The sequence below is a fragment of the Manis javanica genome, chromosome 12 (assembly GCF_040802235.1).
Source record: "Manis javanica isolate MJ-LG chromosome 12, MJ_LKY, whole genome shotgun sequence".
In the NCBI taxonomy this organism is placed as follows: domain Eukaryota; kingdom Metazoa; phylum Chordata; class Mammalia; order Pholidota; family Manidae; genus Manis; species Manis javanica.
Genome location: NC_133167.1, coordinates 102,064,576 through 102,077,750, shown reverse-complemented (window position 1 = coordinate 102,077,750; position 13,175 = coordinate 102,064,576). Strand labels below are relative to the sequence as shown.

General features: G+C 45.0%; 1 protein-coding gene across 2 annotated transcripts in view; it reads left to right on the top strand.

Annotated features, from left to right (window-relative positions):
• Positions 1-13,175, top strand: part of WWC2 (WW and C2 domain containing 2) — a 142,393-nt gene that overhangs the window by 72,480 nt on the left and 56,738 nt on the right. For both annotated transcript variants that reach the window (XM_073219191.1, XM_073219190.1), the window contains exon 2: positions 3,877-3,986. In XM_073219191.1, coding sequence (XP_073075292.1) covers positions 3,877-3,986 — 110 coding nt within the window. The remainder of the gene's footprint in view (positions 1-3,876; positions 3,987-13,175) is intronic.

Genomic DNA, 13,175 nt, shown 5'->3' with positions numbered 1-13,175 from the left:
GATCCTGTACTGATCCCAGGCAGCCGAGCCAGCTTTGAGTCAGCTACACCATGACAGCAACAGATGCTGCACAAAGGGAAAGTAACTGTTCAGACCTTTAACGTGCACACTGAGCTATACATCTGGGAGGCTTGAATTGTGGCAAGGGTTTTACTAACCTGAAAATGGTTTTCATTTAGTGCAATGAATGCAAACTCGGTTCTTCTGTGTTTGGGCTGGCACACATGATGAAGAGTGAATATATATGTGTGTGTGGCATTGCAGCCACAAGACACAGGTATGTATCACTTGACAATAAATACTAGATGACAGATTGTGTGACAGAATGACACCGTGCCCACAAAGAGAGGAAATACCATGCAAAGTTCAAATTTTGTAGGTAAACACTGGCAAAGTGCTGCAGTAAATTGCCATTTTCTTCACATTAGTCACGGTGCAAAGGGAGACTTTTTAAAGGAAAGAGTAATCTCTGGAATTTAGCATAAAGACTCTAGTTAGTTTCAGGCCCTTTGCATGATGTCCTTTCTTTGTGAGGCACCAACAAAAAGCAAACAAACTTCATCCATTTTTACTTCCTTCACTTCAAAGGAAGATTGACTCCTTCGGAGATTCCTAGCACAGAACAAGAGGAAGAAGTTAGGAAGCTAATCAACATTTCTGCTCACTGTATTCGAAGTCGTATTGTTTCTAATTCGGGGTTGCATCTGCTGTTTCTTTTTGTTTTGTGTTACTTCTTAATATATCAAAGTAACATGTTCCCTTTCACCAGCTAGCAGCGTACTTGAATGCTTCATTTTGTTTGGTCCCTGAGAACATTATTCTGCTTCTATCTAGTAATGTGGATAAGAATTAAATCCTAACATTTTGAAATTTATCAATGTGTATTTAATGGTTTTAGTTATTGATAGAATGTAGGGGGAAAAAAACTTATTTATTCAGATACAGGAAATGAAGTATCAAATTGATTTTTGAAGTAGCACTGCAGAGAACCTTTTATGGTAAAATTTCCAGGAATGGAAACATCTGAATTTTTTATCTGAGATCACAATTACATGTATACTTACAGAAGTAATTCTAGTCTTAGAACAGTGACAGTTAATAAAATGCTTATTATGTTGAACGATTAATGGGAAAAGCTGGATTGCTTCCAAGTGTAATCAAGTCACCATAACTTGTAATCATAGCACATGTCTGGAGCTTTTGTGACTTCTAAGAATAATAAATATATTCATATCAAATCAATGAAACACATTGATTTGGTGCCAGGATAAAACTTGTGTAGTATCTCTCTGTCTTTTGTCATTTAAACTTACCATTTTCATGTCTCCTTATTCCTCATTTCTTTTGTACCCACGTACTTCTTAGACAGCATTGATAAAGGAACTAGGGAAAGAGGATCTTCAAACAGAGCAATATGCAAGGTGACCTGGCACCCAGGCTTTATCTAATCGGCTTTATTGAGGAGTGAAAGATCAGTCTTAACAGACAGTGTATGAAGACAAGGCTGCTTGCTACAGCAGGGGATTTTTTGATATAGTACCTAATTCCTTTGTCAAAAGAAAACTCAATTTTCCTGGGCAGTTTATGATATAAGACAGAATTAGAGCACAATTCTCAGAGTGTCATTTTTGGACTCAGACTGAGTTCAGATTGACTCCAGTTTCATTCAGCAAATATGGCACATTGCCCTATTTGGGCACGTCTTTCACGGGTTTGAGATTCATTTCTCTCGTCTCACATATATTGAGGCTTCCCCATTTGTCAGGCACTTTACAGTTTAATTCTCCTTTAAGCTTTCTAATTCCTAACCCCCCCACACACACCTTTTAAAAATAGATTGTGAGCAGAGACTTTTAAGGTTAATAACCTGCCCTAGGTTACTTCTACAAGTGGCAAAACAAGGATTTTAGGCAGGGTCTGTTTGATGCCAAATCTCAAGCTCTTAACCTGACCCAGTGGTTCCCAAATTCTCCAGAATTACTCAGAGTGCTTGATTAAATATGTATTGCTGGGCCCTGGCATTTCTGATGCTATAGGCCCACTAAAGGGCCCCCAACTTGGTTAGTTCTGTGCAGCTCCTAGATGTTGGTGCTGCTGGTCGCGAGGACTGTGCTGTGAGAACCATCGCATGCCCTGTGCTGTGCTGCCCACTCCAGTCCTCTGAAGGGGAAATGAGAGAATTCATGGGTCATGCTCGTATTAACCATCACCACCATTTACCATGCGCTGGACACTCTTCTAAATTAATCCCTTTTTATCCTCATATTAGTCTTGGGAGGTAGGTAGATTGCACAGAAAGGACCTGGGGAAGGCTCACCACTTAAAACAGTAGAGAGAGGCGCCCAGAATGGTGGCATCACAGTGAGTCAGTGGCAGAGCCAGTTGCTATTATTACGTCTGTGAGCTGACCGGGTTTCAAAGGCCTCTATCCTGGGAGCCATATCCAGAAGCAGATTTCATGCTAAGGGAAGATAAGGGAAAAGGAGACCCTTGCTTCCTTCCATCTGCTGGGGTTTTATGTCCATTGGAGGCGGTTGAGGCTGGGGAAGAAGGGTCTCTCCCTCCCGGTGTTCGGCGGGGAGGGCAACGCAGGTGTTATCCTGTAGGATGGCACAATTCTGGAAGTGACTTGTGTCGCGACCCTTCAGGGACCGAAGCAACACACCCAAGGTCTTGATTCTTCTCTAGGCTTTATTGTCTAATCTCTCGTGGTGGTTACAGCAGTTGTCGGGCAGCTCTTCTCCCTCCCGGCAGGCTCCCTTATATTCAGTCACCCAACCAATCCGGGACAGTATCATGCGTGACCTTTAAGTGGATAGGTGTCATGCGCCACTCTAAGCGGGCAGCATGAGCTGTGCATGGGTACGGAAGTCTGCTGGGCCAATCCCCAACAGGGAAGAGGGGAAAGGGTGGTGAGCAGGAAATGGGCGCCATCTTTAGGGCGTTGTCCAGCTAGAGTGGGGCTCAGCCTCGGCTGTAGGCCGGGCCCCCACAACTTGCATTTCAGCTGAGCTGTGAGACTGTTGGCTTTCCTTAGCATGGATGACAGGGACCTTGGGCAATGTCGTGTGCTGGTGGCGCCGGTGCATTAGGTTAGAAGGTGTGTCCCCTGACGCCGGCCACCCTGGAGTAGAGCGTTCGCTGACCTGTCAAGTTAGCCTGCCCGTGGTTGCTCTGATGGCCGAGGAAGATCTCCAAAACAAAAATGAAGGAACCGAGAGAAAAATCAACCCATAACTAAGTCTGAAACCTGTACTCTGCTTAGGAAACTAGTTTCCCCATTAGTTTTAAAACTTAAAGAGAAAATACAAGGCTGCTTCAAAAGGTGAGATCTCTTTGATATATAAATACATTGTGTGTTTGGGAGATCTCCCAATCTTAAAAATTTTGGTGACTGTTACATACAAGTACCTATGAAAATGAGATATATTTGTCCCTCCTGGCAAGGAAGACTCACGGTGGACCTTACAATCGAGTGTTTAGTTAATGTACTAAGATTACCCGAGGCTGGCGTTATGCAGCCTCATGGATACACCTCCTCTTAAAGGTACTGATAGTGCCAGTGTTTCTCTGCATACTGTCAGCCTGATGTCCTCCCTGACTTAAGGTGGCCTTATTTATTATATAGACTTATTTCCCAGGCTTAAGCTGTGAACTTTTGAAAGGGTATTAGGACCTTGTTACTTTTTCAGTCATCACCTTTATCATTTATTCTTGTTTTTCCGCTTTAGGATTTCAAACACCGTAGTGCAAACTCCAGAAAGAATCAAGACCAAAAAGGAAATGCAGCCTAGACACTTGTGGTTGGGGTGTTTGATTTTGACAGATGCGGTTTGATGGAAAGAATCACCAGGGATTTATTCTGGTTTGTTACAGGTTAACGAAGCCCCTGTCCTTCGCTGACTGTGTTGGGGACGAGCTGCCATGGGGATGGGAAGCAGGGTTTGACCCTCAGATCGGTGTCTACTACATCGATCACATCAACAGTAAGTTTTCCTTTTTGGTAAAAGCAAACATGTCAGAAAAGTAATCTCCCCAGATCTGGAGTCATACAAAAGAAAAACATTTTACAAAGTTGATTTCTCTGTTTCAAACCCCACTTTCTCAACGACTGGTATTTAACTGAGAAGCCCATTTTGGACTCTGGGGCTGTGTGCGGAGTTGGGCTTCTGGGGGCAGAGAGAAAGGAGCCCTGGTCTGTCGGTGTGTCTGCCTGTCTGGGAGGGAAGGGGTTTTCTTCAGTGTGGGTATGGGGGCCTGCGGAGACCATGAGCCATTTGGCTCCTCTTCCCGTGACCACTGCACCTTCAGATCACGTTCCTCTTGGCCTTGCTGCGAAAAGGGGTGGGCATAGGGGCCCTCGGGTCTCATGGCACAGTGGGGTCAAGGGAGGGACTGACCCTTGTCAGGAGCTCTGGAAGGTGCAGCTGTAGCTGTGGAAAAGACCCAGGCCTGGTCTTATGTCTGTTCCCTCATTTCTTTGTGATTAGAAGGGAACACCTCTCGCTTTAATGGCTTTGAGATCTGTCACATCCCTAACACGGTAAGGCTGGGGCAGAGGATTTCCATGGCCACAAGCAACTTTTTAAAATACACGCTCTAAGTACTTCCTTAATGTGTTCTGTTTATATGTGAGTGCATGTTTATATGTATATTTAGCTCTCTAAACGCCCCGTTAAAAAATGTATTTGGATAGTAGCATATAACACTCACTAATAATCACTTCACTTGTTTCCCTTAAAAATAAGTATTTCATATTTATAGATTTTGAGGAATCCCTAAAGAATTTATACTCTCTTATTTTATTTCTCCTAGGCCTATATCTTAAATTAAGACTGTATACAATACAATATTCTTTAATATCTTTATGGATAATATCATTATATAAAAGTATTTTATTTGATGCTCATTGACCAGTGATGGCTTGCAGCTGCCCTTCTGAGGGTGTATGATAATGTTTTGAGAGGCAAATAAAGCCCATATTGATAGCAGTGATCTCTCACAAATCTAGGAATGCAAAATATGTTCATATCACTTATATTGGATTTGTGAAAACACCCTTGCCCTGATTCCCTGTCAGTCTTTACCGGTGCAGATGCACATCCCCGGATGGTCGGGAGGGTCCACAGCTGATGGAGCTGCTCCGTGTGCCTGGCACCAGACGGTCAAGGCCCTGGGAGGGCGGCTGAGCGGGTTGACAGGGCGTGTGCCTCCCGGTGATCCGCTGTGAGGCTCTGGTGACAGTGAGGTTGGGATGTAATGTGCAGTGAGAGGAGGTGGGAGACGACCAAGGACCGAGAATGCAGCGGGCACATCCCGCCGGTGCAGCCTGGGCACCAGAGGAGGGGACTGTGCAGCAGTGGGCATGGTGGAGGTCGGGCCCACCGCGTGGGCATGCAGCAGCGTTGGGAGCCCCAAGAGCTGTTGTGGAACAGGTCTGGGGACTGTAAAACCGTCTCATCTCACAGGAGGCTGAGCGAGAGGCGGTGAAAGGACTTGGAAGAACTGGGTCAGTGGTCAGGGAGCCCGGCAGTCAGCCGGCTGCCGTGGTGGAGCTGCTGGGGCATAAGGTTAGGGCACCAGCCTTTACGCACACCTTAGTTCAACATAATATAAACAGCAGGTTCCCTAAGTTCTGCTTCTGCTTCTTTTGTATACGATTAGAAGAAATGTGACTTTTTTATGCAGATCTTCTGTCTCCCTGGTACTTCCTGCATTGCTGTCATCATATCATGACACCGCTCTTGCAGAGGTCACCTGAGATCCCCCAGATGATGGAAGCTGGGTCCACGGTGGTCTCCCTTCCTCCTTTTGTCAGTCCCTTGTCACTGGGGTTGCCCTATTGGGCCCCAGGGCCCCTCTGCTGGGCTGCCCTCACTCACCTGCTGCTCTGGCCCACTTGGCCGTTGCCCACCCTCCTGCCCATTGCTGCTGCCTGGACTCCTGTCCTCGCCTTCCCTTCACACCCTGCATATCTCCTTGGGTGATGAGTCCAGTCACCACCTTCTGTCTGGGGACTGCCAGATTTGTCTTTTAAGTCTTGTCCAAGTTCCAGGTGCATAAATTTGATTCCTTACTACGAGTCTCTTTCCAGTCTGTCCCCACAGGCTCCATTTCCTTCTCCTGCCCTGCCCTGCCACTGGGACGTCCCCCTTGTGCCCTGTGCTCCTCGGCGTTCCGCCTGTCTTTGCAGTTGGTCCTATTCCCAAGCTCTCTGCCAAGGGCCACATCCTCCTGAGGTCATGGCCCCCAAAGGCCTTCTCCGGCCCCCACCCTACCCTCACAGGTGCCTCCCCCTGACGCATTCTGAATTAGGAGCCCTGTCCAGTTATTTCTAGAGTACCGAGGACTTAGGGATTTCAAGAAAGCACTTGTCACATTACATTTCAATTATTTATTTGTATGTTTTTCTCACTAAATTTGAGCTTGTTGTGGACCGTGACTGCACTTTATTTCTTTATCCTTAACTGTTGGAAGGAAGGAAGAGAGCTTTATTATATAACTCACAGATTAAAAGCTTTCTGTTTGTTTTTGAAGAAATTAGTGTATTTCAAGTATAAATTATGCTTCAGAAAGCACCATTCAGAATATTTAAAAACTTGGCTATCAGAATGTGAATTTGTGAGTCTACCATTTTGCTTTAGTGCAGTTCTAGTATCCCAGCAGCCAGATGGATTTACTGTGTCCTAAAGTGCCCAAATTACCCACAGCAAGAAGTTTCCCACTAAAAAGGATCTGGTCCATTATCTCATTAATCTTAAAGACATTCCTGTGAAGTAGTTTTGGGAGCAAATGGTATTATCTTCTCATAACAGCTGGTCCACGCATATGTTGTGTCTTGGCATTGTATAGTTTCAGCATTATTTTCTCTTTAATACAAAATGGAATAGAGTGTTTGACTCTCTAATACTGTTTCTATGTAACACTATTAAATATCTTGAAGTAACAGATTTGACCCTGACAAGGACAGTTATGTTAGGCCTTAAGTGTTCCCGGATAGAAGCCGCCTTTCAGTGGGGAGGAGTGGAGAGGGGGCTGGACGTTGGTAGGGAGTGCTTGCAGCTAACTAAAGGCGATTACGAAGTCCTGTTTATAAGGTTTCGGTTTTCTCACTGCAACTTGAAGTAGGTCACTTTTGGGTAGGAGGGAGAGATGAACCTTAATTTTTTTGTCTTTCATTTGTAATTGAGGTCTCATTTACATGTAAGAAAATCCACTCATCGCCAGTCAGTCTGCACCTGCCCCCTTTGTGGCCCCCCTCCCTGCTGCAGCGTGTTTTGATTTCTATTGTGGCAGCTTATTTTGGTGTTCTAGAACTTCATTCATATAAATGGGGTATGTTTGATTTTGCAAATGGCATCTTTCACTCAGCATATTTTTAAGGGAGATGCTACTGATACACACAATATATGAATGAGTATTCTCAGCGCCTTTATCTGACAGAGAACCCATACTCGGAACATAGAAAGAACTCCTGGAAGTCAGCATTAAAATGACAACCCAGTTTAAAAATGAGGTACGCACTGGGACAGTCCCTGAACTCTCTCCCCAGGCTCTCTGGCTGCCACGGAGCCCCTTTTTCTGGCATTCTGGCTGGCAGGCTGTGGCGTTAGCCTTGCCACACCGTGGAATGCTTCCCACGACTGCAGATGTCTTAGGACAGAGTGGGAAGAGGACAAGCCTGCCCCAGGCCTCCAGCGTCGCCTCCACCGCCACGCCTGCCGTGGGCTCACCGGCTCCTTCCTGGGCTCAGCAGGATGGCCACAGGGACCCCAAAGAGCTTTGCTTCTGGCACCCCTCTCCCCTCCCTGTGCTGCGACCAGAAAGTGGGTTTTGTGCTGGGGGGCCTGTTGTCTGCGCCCACTTGAGGTTGCAGAGGATGAGGGAAATGCACGAGACGGAGGTGTAATGGCAGCAGGGCCTTCCTGCCATGTGATGTCCCTGGGGTTCCCGTCCTCTACTGCCCCCCTCCCGCCTGTTTTCACTTTAGAGCCCTCCTCGGATTGCCTTTCTGTGCTGACCTTGGTTCCTAGTTGTCCTCGGGGTGAGATGGCATGTGTGAGCTTCCTCCGCATCGCGCTGGACCAAACTCCTTCGTATTAACTTTGGAGCAACGAGTGTTGTGTTCAGATTTGATGGAAATTCCGCGAGTGTAGATGACATTTTCTATGGCGTAGTTTCCTTTAGAAGAAAATAAATACATTGTGGTCTCTTCTATTTCCTCTCTGTCTTATTTCAGCCTTTCTATTTTCCTAGGAGGATGAATTTTTAAGGTATTTAATAAAGAAAAATTTAAGATAGTTAAAATATCCAAGTGAAACATATTCTGGTGGTAGTGGTTCTGATCCTTAGTGATTTTAATATTAACCAGCAGTTGTTAGTGTCACTAATACGTGATAATTAACATTTACTTGTCAAATACAGGGACCTCTTCTCAGTCAGTCACCCTCCCCTTCCGCTGGGTGTGGCGGTGACGTAGGTGGTCGTGCCTGCCTCCTGAGCCCGGTACCTGCCTCACTTCACACTGTTCGGCCTGCCCTTCCCCCTGCCTTGTACTCCTTTCTGCTCTGGCCTGTCTTTCCCCAGCGCTGTGGCCCCACCCTCACCCCGACAGGTCCTTTATCCTTAGCGGTATTTACTCTGCCCTTACTGTGTGAATGGCCTTCTGCCTATAGTCACGGCTCTAATCGTCCCAATAGTTTGTCAAACATTTTGTCAAACACGTCAAACATTGTCAAATAGGACACTGCCCCCTATTTTGACATTACAACTTCAAAACAATTCAAAATGGCATCCTTCAGTGTTCCCTTCAAATTTATTCATTTTTGAAATGTCATAGTCCACATGGTTGCTGAACTGAAAAATTTAGGATCATCTTCTTAATTCTTAGCGATGTTTCTCTCTTCTGTAATCTCAGACTTGCCCCTTTAGCCTCTTTTCCGCAGCTGTTTTCCTGATTCAGACCTTATTACCTCGTGCCTTTTGTTCCTTTCCCCTTTTTACAAAAAAAAATTTATTTTATAAAAGTAATAAACTGTGCATAGAAGAAAAGTAAAAAATATACACAAGTAAGAGGAAGAAAATATTATCCATATTCACTCAACCCAGGGATAACTAAGTGTTCTAAGCTAGTGTGTGTCCTTCCAGACCTTTCATGTCAATACACAGACACACACAGTTTTAAATAGGTTTCATACCCCAGGTGGGATTATATTATACATATGGTTTTATGAGCTGCTTTTTTCATTTAATGGATAATCTTTAATTAGGAAGAATTCTGCTCAATCATCTCAACTTTTCTGGTAGCAGAGCCTTATGTATTTCTGCCAAGTGATCCTCCTAAAATCTAGCTAAGATCCTTTCATGCCTGGCATAGAACCTTTCTGTGCCATACCGTTGCTTACAAATGTTTCATATTTATTAATGTGATATTCAAGAACCGTAGGTCTGTTCCTGTTGGAGTAGCAGAGAAGAGCTGAGAAGGCCCAGTAGTTGTGTGGAGAACCCCCACCAGGCTAGCGGAACAGAGAACAAGTGGAAACACCCTGTTCATTCTGAAGAGTGTGCCTGTTACCTCTCAGGGGCTTTAAGTTGATGCCCAAGGAATGACTGAGTTAACAGATCCTGGGGACCAGAGAATGCGGCAGGATTTGGGGGTTGGGAGAAGGAGAAACTTCCCAGAAGCAGGAAGACCACAAATAAAGGCAGAGGGCTCGTGAGGCCACAGAAAGCAGAGCTTGAAGAAAGGATGAAAAGAAATTCAGTGCAACTGCAGGGTGGTGTGAATGGGGGCAGGGAAGACGGCCGGGAAAGGCACTGGGGGCTGGGTCCTGAAGGGCCTCTTGTCTTGTCTTGTCTTCCCTGCCTCTCCATGGGATCGCACTGTCTCAGCCAGAGGACACCCTGTGTCCCTCAACTGCCCTGGCACTTACCCAATCTCCTCTCAAGGCTTTTATCACCTTCTACTGTATAAAGTAGTTGTTGTTTTAGTCTGTATGTCTCACCATTTCTTCTGTATTTTCTAAGTTCCTTGGAAGGAAGGCTCAGCCTGAGTATCTTATTCCCCTATTGCATGCAGTAGATGCTCAACAATTGTCTGTAAAAGTAACAAGTGATAATAAATAAACACAGCAGATAGTTTTTTTAAAAAGGAAGATAAGGAAAGTTACTCATATTCATTTCATCCATTTACCTGAGCACAGGAGAAAGAATAGAAATATGCATGATAGACAGAAATAATATTCCTTTGAAGAGTCTAAAACATTGTCTTCCACAATAAGCTCTTGTAACTCTCAGCGTGTCCTCTAGCTATAAAGTTCCACATCTATAGAACTGATGGAATGGGAATTCCCTTGAAGCATGTGATGTTTTTTTAACAGTATGTGATATTTTACTTCTTTCATATAGTACACAACATGCAAATTACATTGCATTAGAATACAGTTGTCTCCCAAGGTCGCCAGGTCTTAATGAAAAAATGCTATGTTTGTATCACATACTTTTTCTTAGTATTTACATTTAGTAAATATTCTTCACAGAGATATTAAGCAAATATAACTGATAAAAATGAAGCACAGTCCTGCTTCATGGAGCCTTGTCTAAGGAGCCTTTGGGAACCAACCCTCTTCTGTAGTTCATATTGAATTGGGCAGCATTTCAGAAATGGAAATGTTTCCTGCGGAAACTCTTGTAGCATATGGCGTTTAAACCAATCCACCAGAGTGTTTCTGCTGATATAGCCAAAACAAACGCTGGTTGTTTGTTATTATTATTATTATTACTATTATTATACTTTACACATTTAAGTGTCACTTGGTATTACTTTCAGTGTTTTGTGGCAGTTGAGCTGTTGACAGGTATTTTATTGAAAATGTGCCAGTTCCCTAATTATGTAGGGAAAATGTGATGAGACAAAACCTCTGAAGGTGCTGAGAATTGGAAGTACATACCATACTGTGATTATTATAACTGAGAAACAGTTCAAGTTTTTCATACATACATTTTTAATTTGCATTATCTCTGCATTTGGTCAGTTGTTTATTAATTATACATTTCACTGTAACAAATTACCCCAACATTTAGTTTCTTAAAATTGATTCATTATCTCATGGTTTCCGTGAATCCTGAATCCATGCAAGGCTGTCCTTAAGGTGCGAGGCAGGCCACAGGCATCTCCAGGCGTGAGTGGGGAAGGACCTGCTTCCAGCACCCCATGCGGTTGTTGGGAGGATTCACTTCCGGTTGACTGCTGGCCGGTGGTCCCCCTCTTCCTTGCCACGTGGGCATCTCCATCAGACAGCTTACAGCATGGCAGTCGGCTTCATCAGAGCAAAAAACCAAGAAGAGCGAGAGAGCAAGATGGTAGTCACAGCCTCCTGTCATCTAGTTTCGAGTGACACCCCATCACTTAGTCTCTGGTGGGTTCATTAGCAGCAAGTCTCCAGGGCCAGCCCATGTTCAAGGGGCATCAATACTAGGACGTGAGGGTTATTGTAGGCTGTCCACAGTTAGGAAAACTTTTTTAAACTGCAAGTTTTTATTTGTTAGAAGATGATTTCTGTACTTTGAGTCAGGTTGCATTCATATATACAAATATTGGAAATGAATATAAATCTTCATGTTTGAATATCCAGAGACCTAAGTTATACTGAATGTTTAAAATTGAGAATTTAGGCTCTTATCATCTTATCGATGACCTCTGCCCATTCTCCATACTCCGCACGTGGCTAGGCTGCCCCACGGTGATGATGTCCTTAAGGATTCTTGGTTGGAGGGGCTGGTCACCAGGACTGTCCCCTCCCACGTCTCTCCTTTAGGTACTGACTCTAGCATATTTTTTCCCACAATTAAAGGTATATGCCTCCTTTGCATATTGAAATATTTACATCTTTAAAAATTAGTGCTCAAAATACTTACTACTTTAGAAGAAGCCTAGCTTTTGCTCATTATAAAGGGAGGACCCTAGGTCTGAGGCAGTGGCTGTGATGTGTCTGGCCAACCCAGGCCATTTTTGGTCCCCCAGGGTCGCCCTCTGGGGACCCAGGCTTTGTGGCCTGAGCCACTTAGTTTGGTGTTGTCGTCCCTTATCCATGGAGACCAGGTTACCAGCCTGGCCTCTGGAGGTTCTCGTGGTCTGTGTCACATGGCGTCATATCATTCTCCGGGTTTTGACTTACTGCAGCCCTTGGGGCCAACCAGAAATACTGAGTTGGGGTGTTTTAAGATTGAGATCCACATACAGAAGCATTTTGAATGGATATTCCAGCAAATTGATGAATTCATTTTCCTATCCTAATTCATCAGGAACAGTTCTCAGAGTCATACAGTGACCAGTCCATACGATCACCTGTTTTGATTGTTCCTGGCATTTAATTTACAGAGGTGACTGAGTGGCCACACAGAGGCCAGTGCCATCCACAGAAGTTCTGTGAACCAAGTTCCCAGGAGAAGGGGCACCCACACCCTGCAGGGTCACTGGGGGAACAGAGGTGACTGAGTGACCACACAGAGGCCAGTGCCATCCACAGAAGTTCTGTGAATTACGTTCCCAAGAGAAGGGGCACCCATACCCTGCAGGGCCACTGGGGGAAGCGGCCGGGCCACTCAGGAGGCAGACGGAGGCAGCATGGGCCAGAGCCTTCGCCATGGTTTCCTTGGGAGGAATGGGTGAGGCCGGGTAGGCAAGTGTGAGCAAGCCTAGGACCGAGCAGTCTGAGTGGGTTTGCCGGGGAGGGCAGAGCAGCCTCTGGGACTCAGCTGCTCGGTGGAATTACCCGAGCATCGCCTGGGTTCTGCCCGCAGAAACTGTTGGCCTGGGTTTTCTTGTGGAGCTCCAGGTGATTCCAGTAAGCAGAAGTACAGAAGGAAGAGCCGTGCCTCGGAGTGTCCTCCTTACACCAGGAGCAGGGTTTGTTTCTGTTTGCTTTCAAACTGGTAATCCTCTGTGGACTGACTGCTATTTTTGTAAAATACAATGAAAATGAATTATTAGAAAAATGGGGGAAAGAAAGAAATGCAAAATGCAAGCTCCGCTATTACTAGAGCCCACCATATATAATAACTATACCAAATTGCTGTAAACATTACAAAATGATAATTCTTATTTCCATGCCTGTTGTTGTGGACACATAACAGAGTTCACGGACTGGCACTTGGCCTGCTGAGCAGCGCTGACA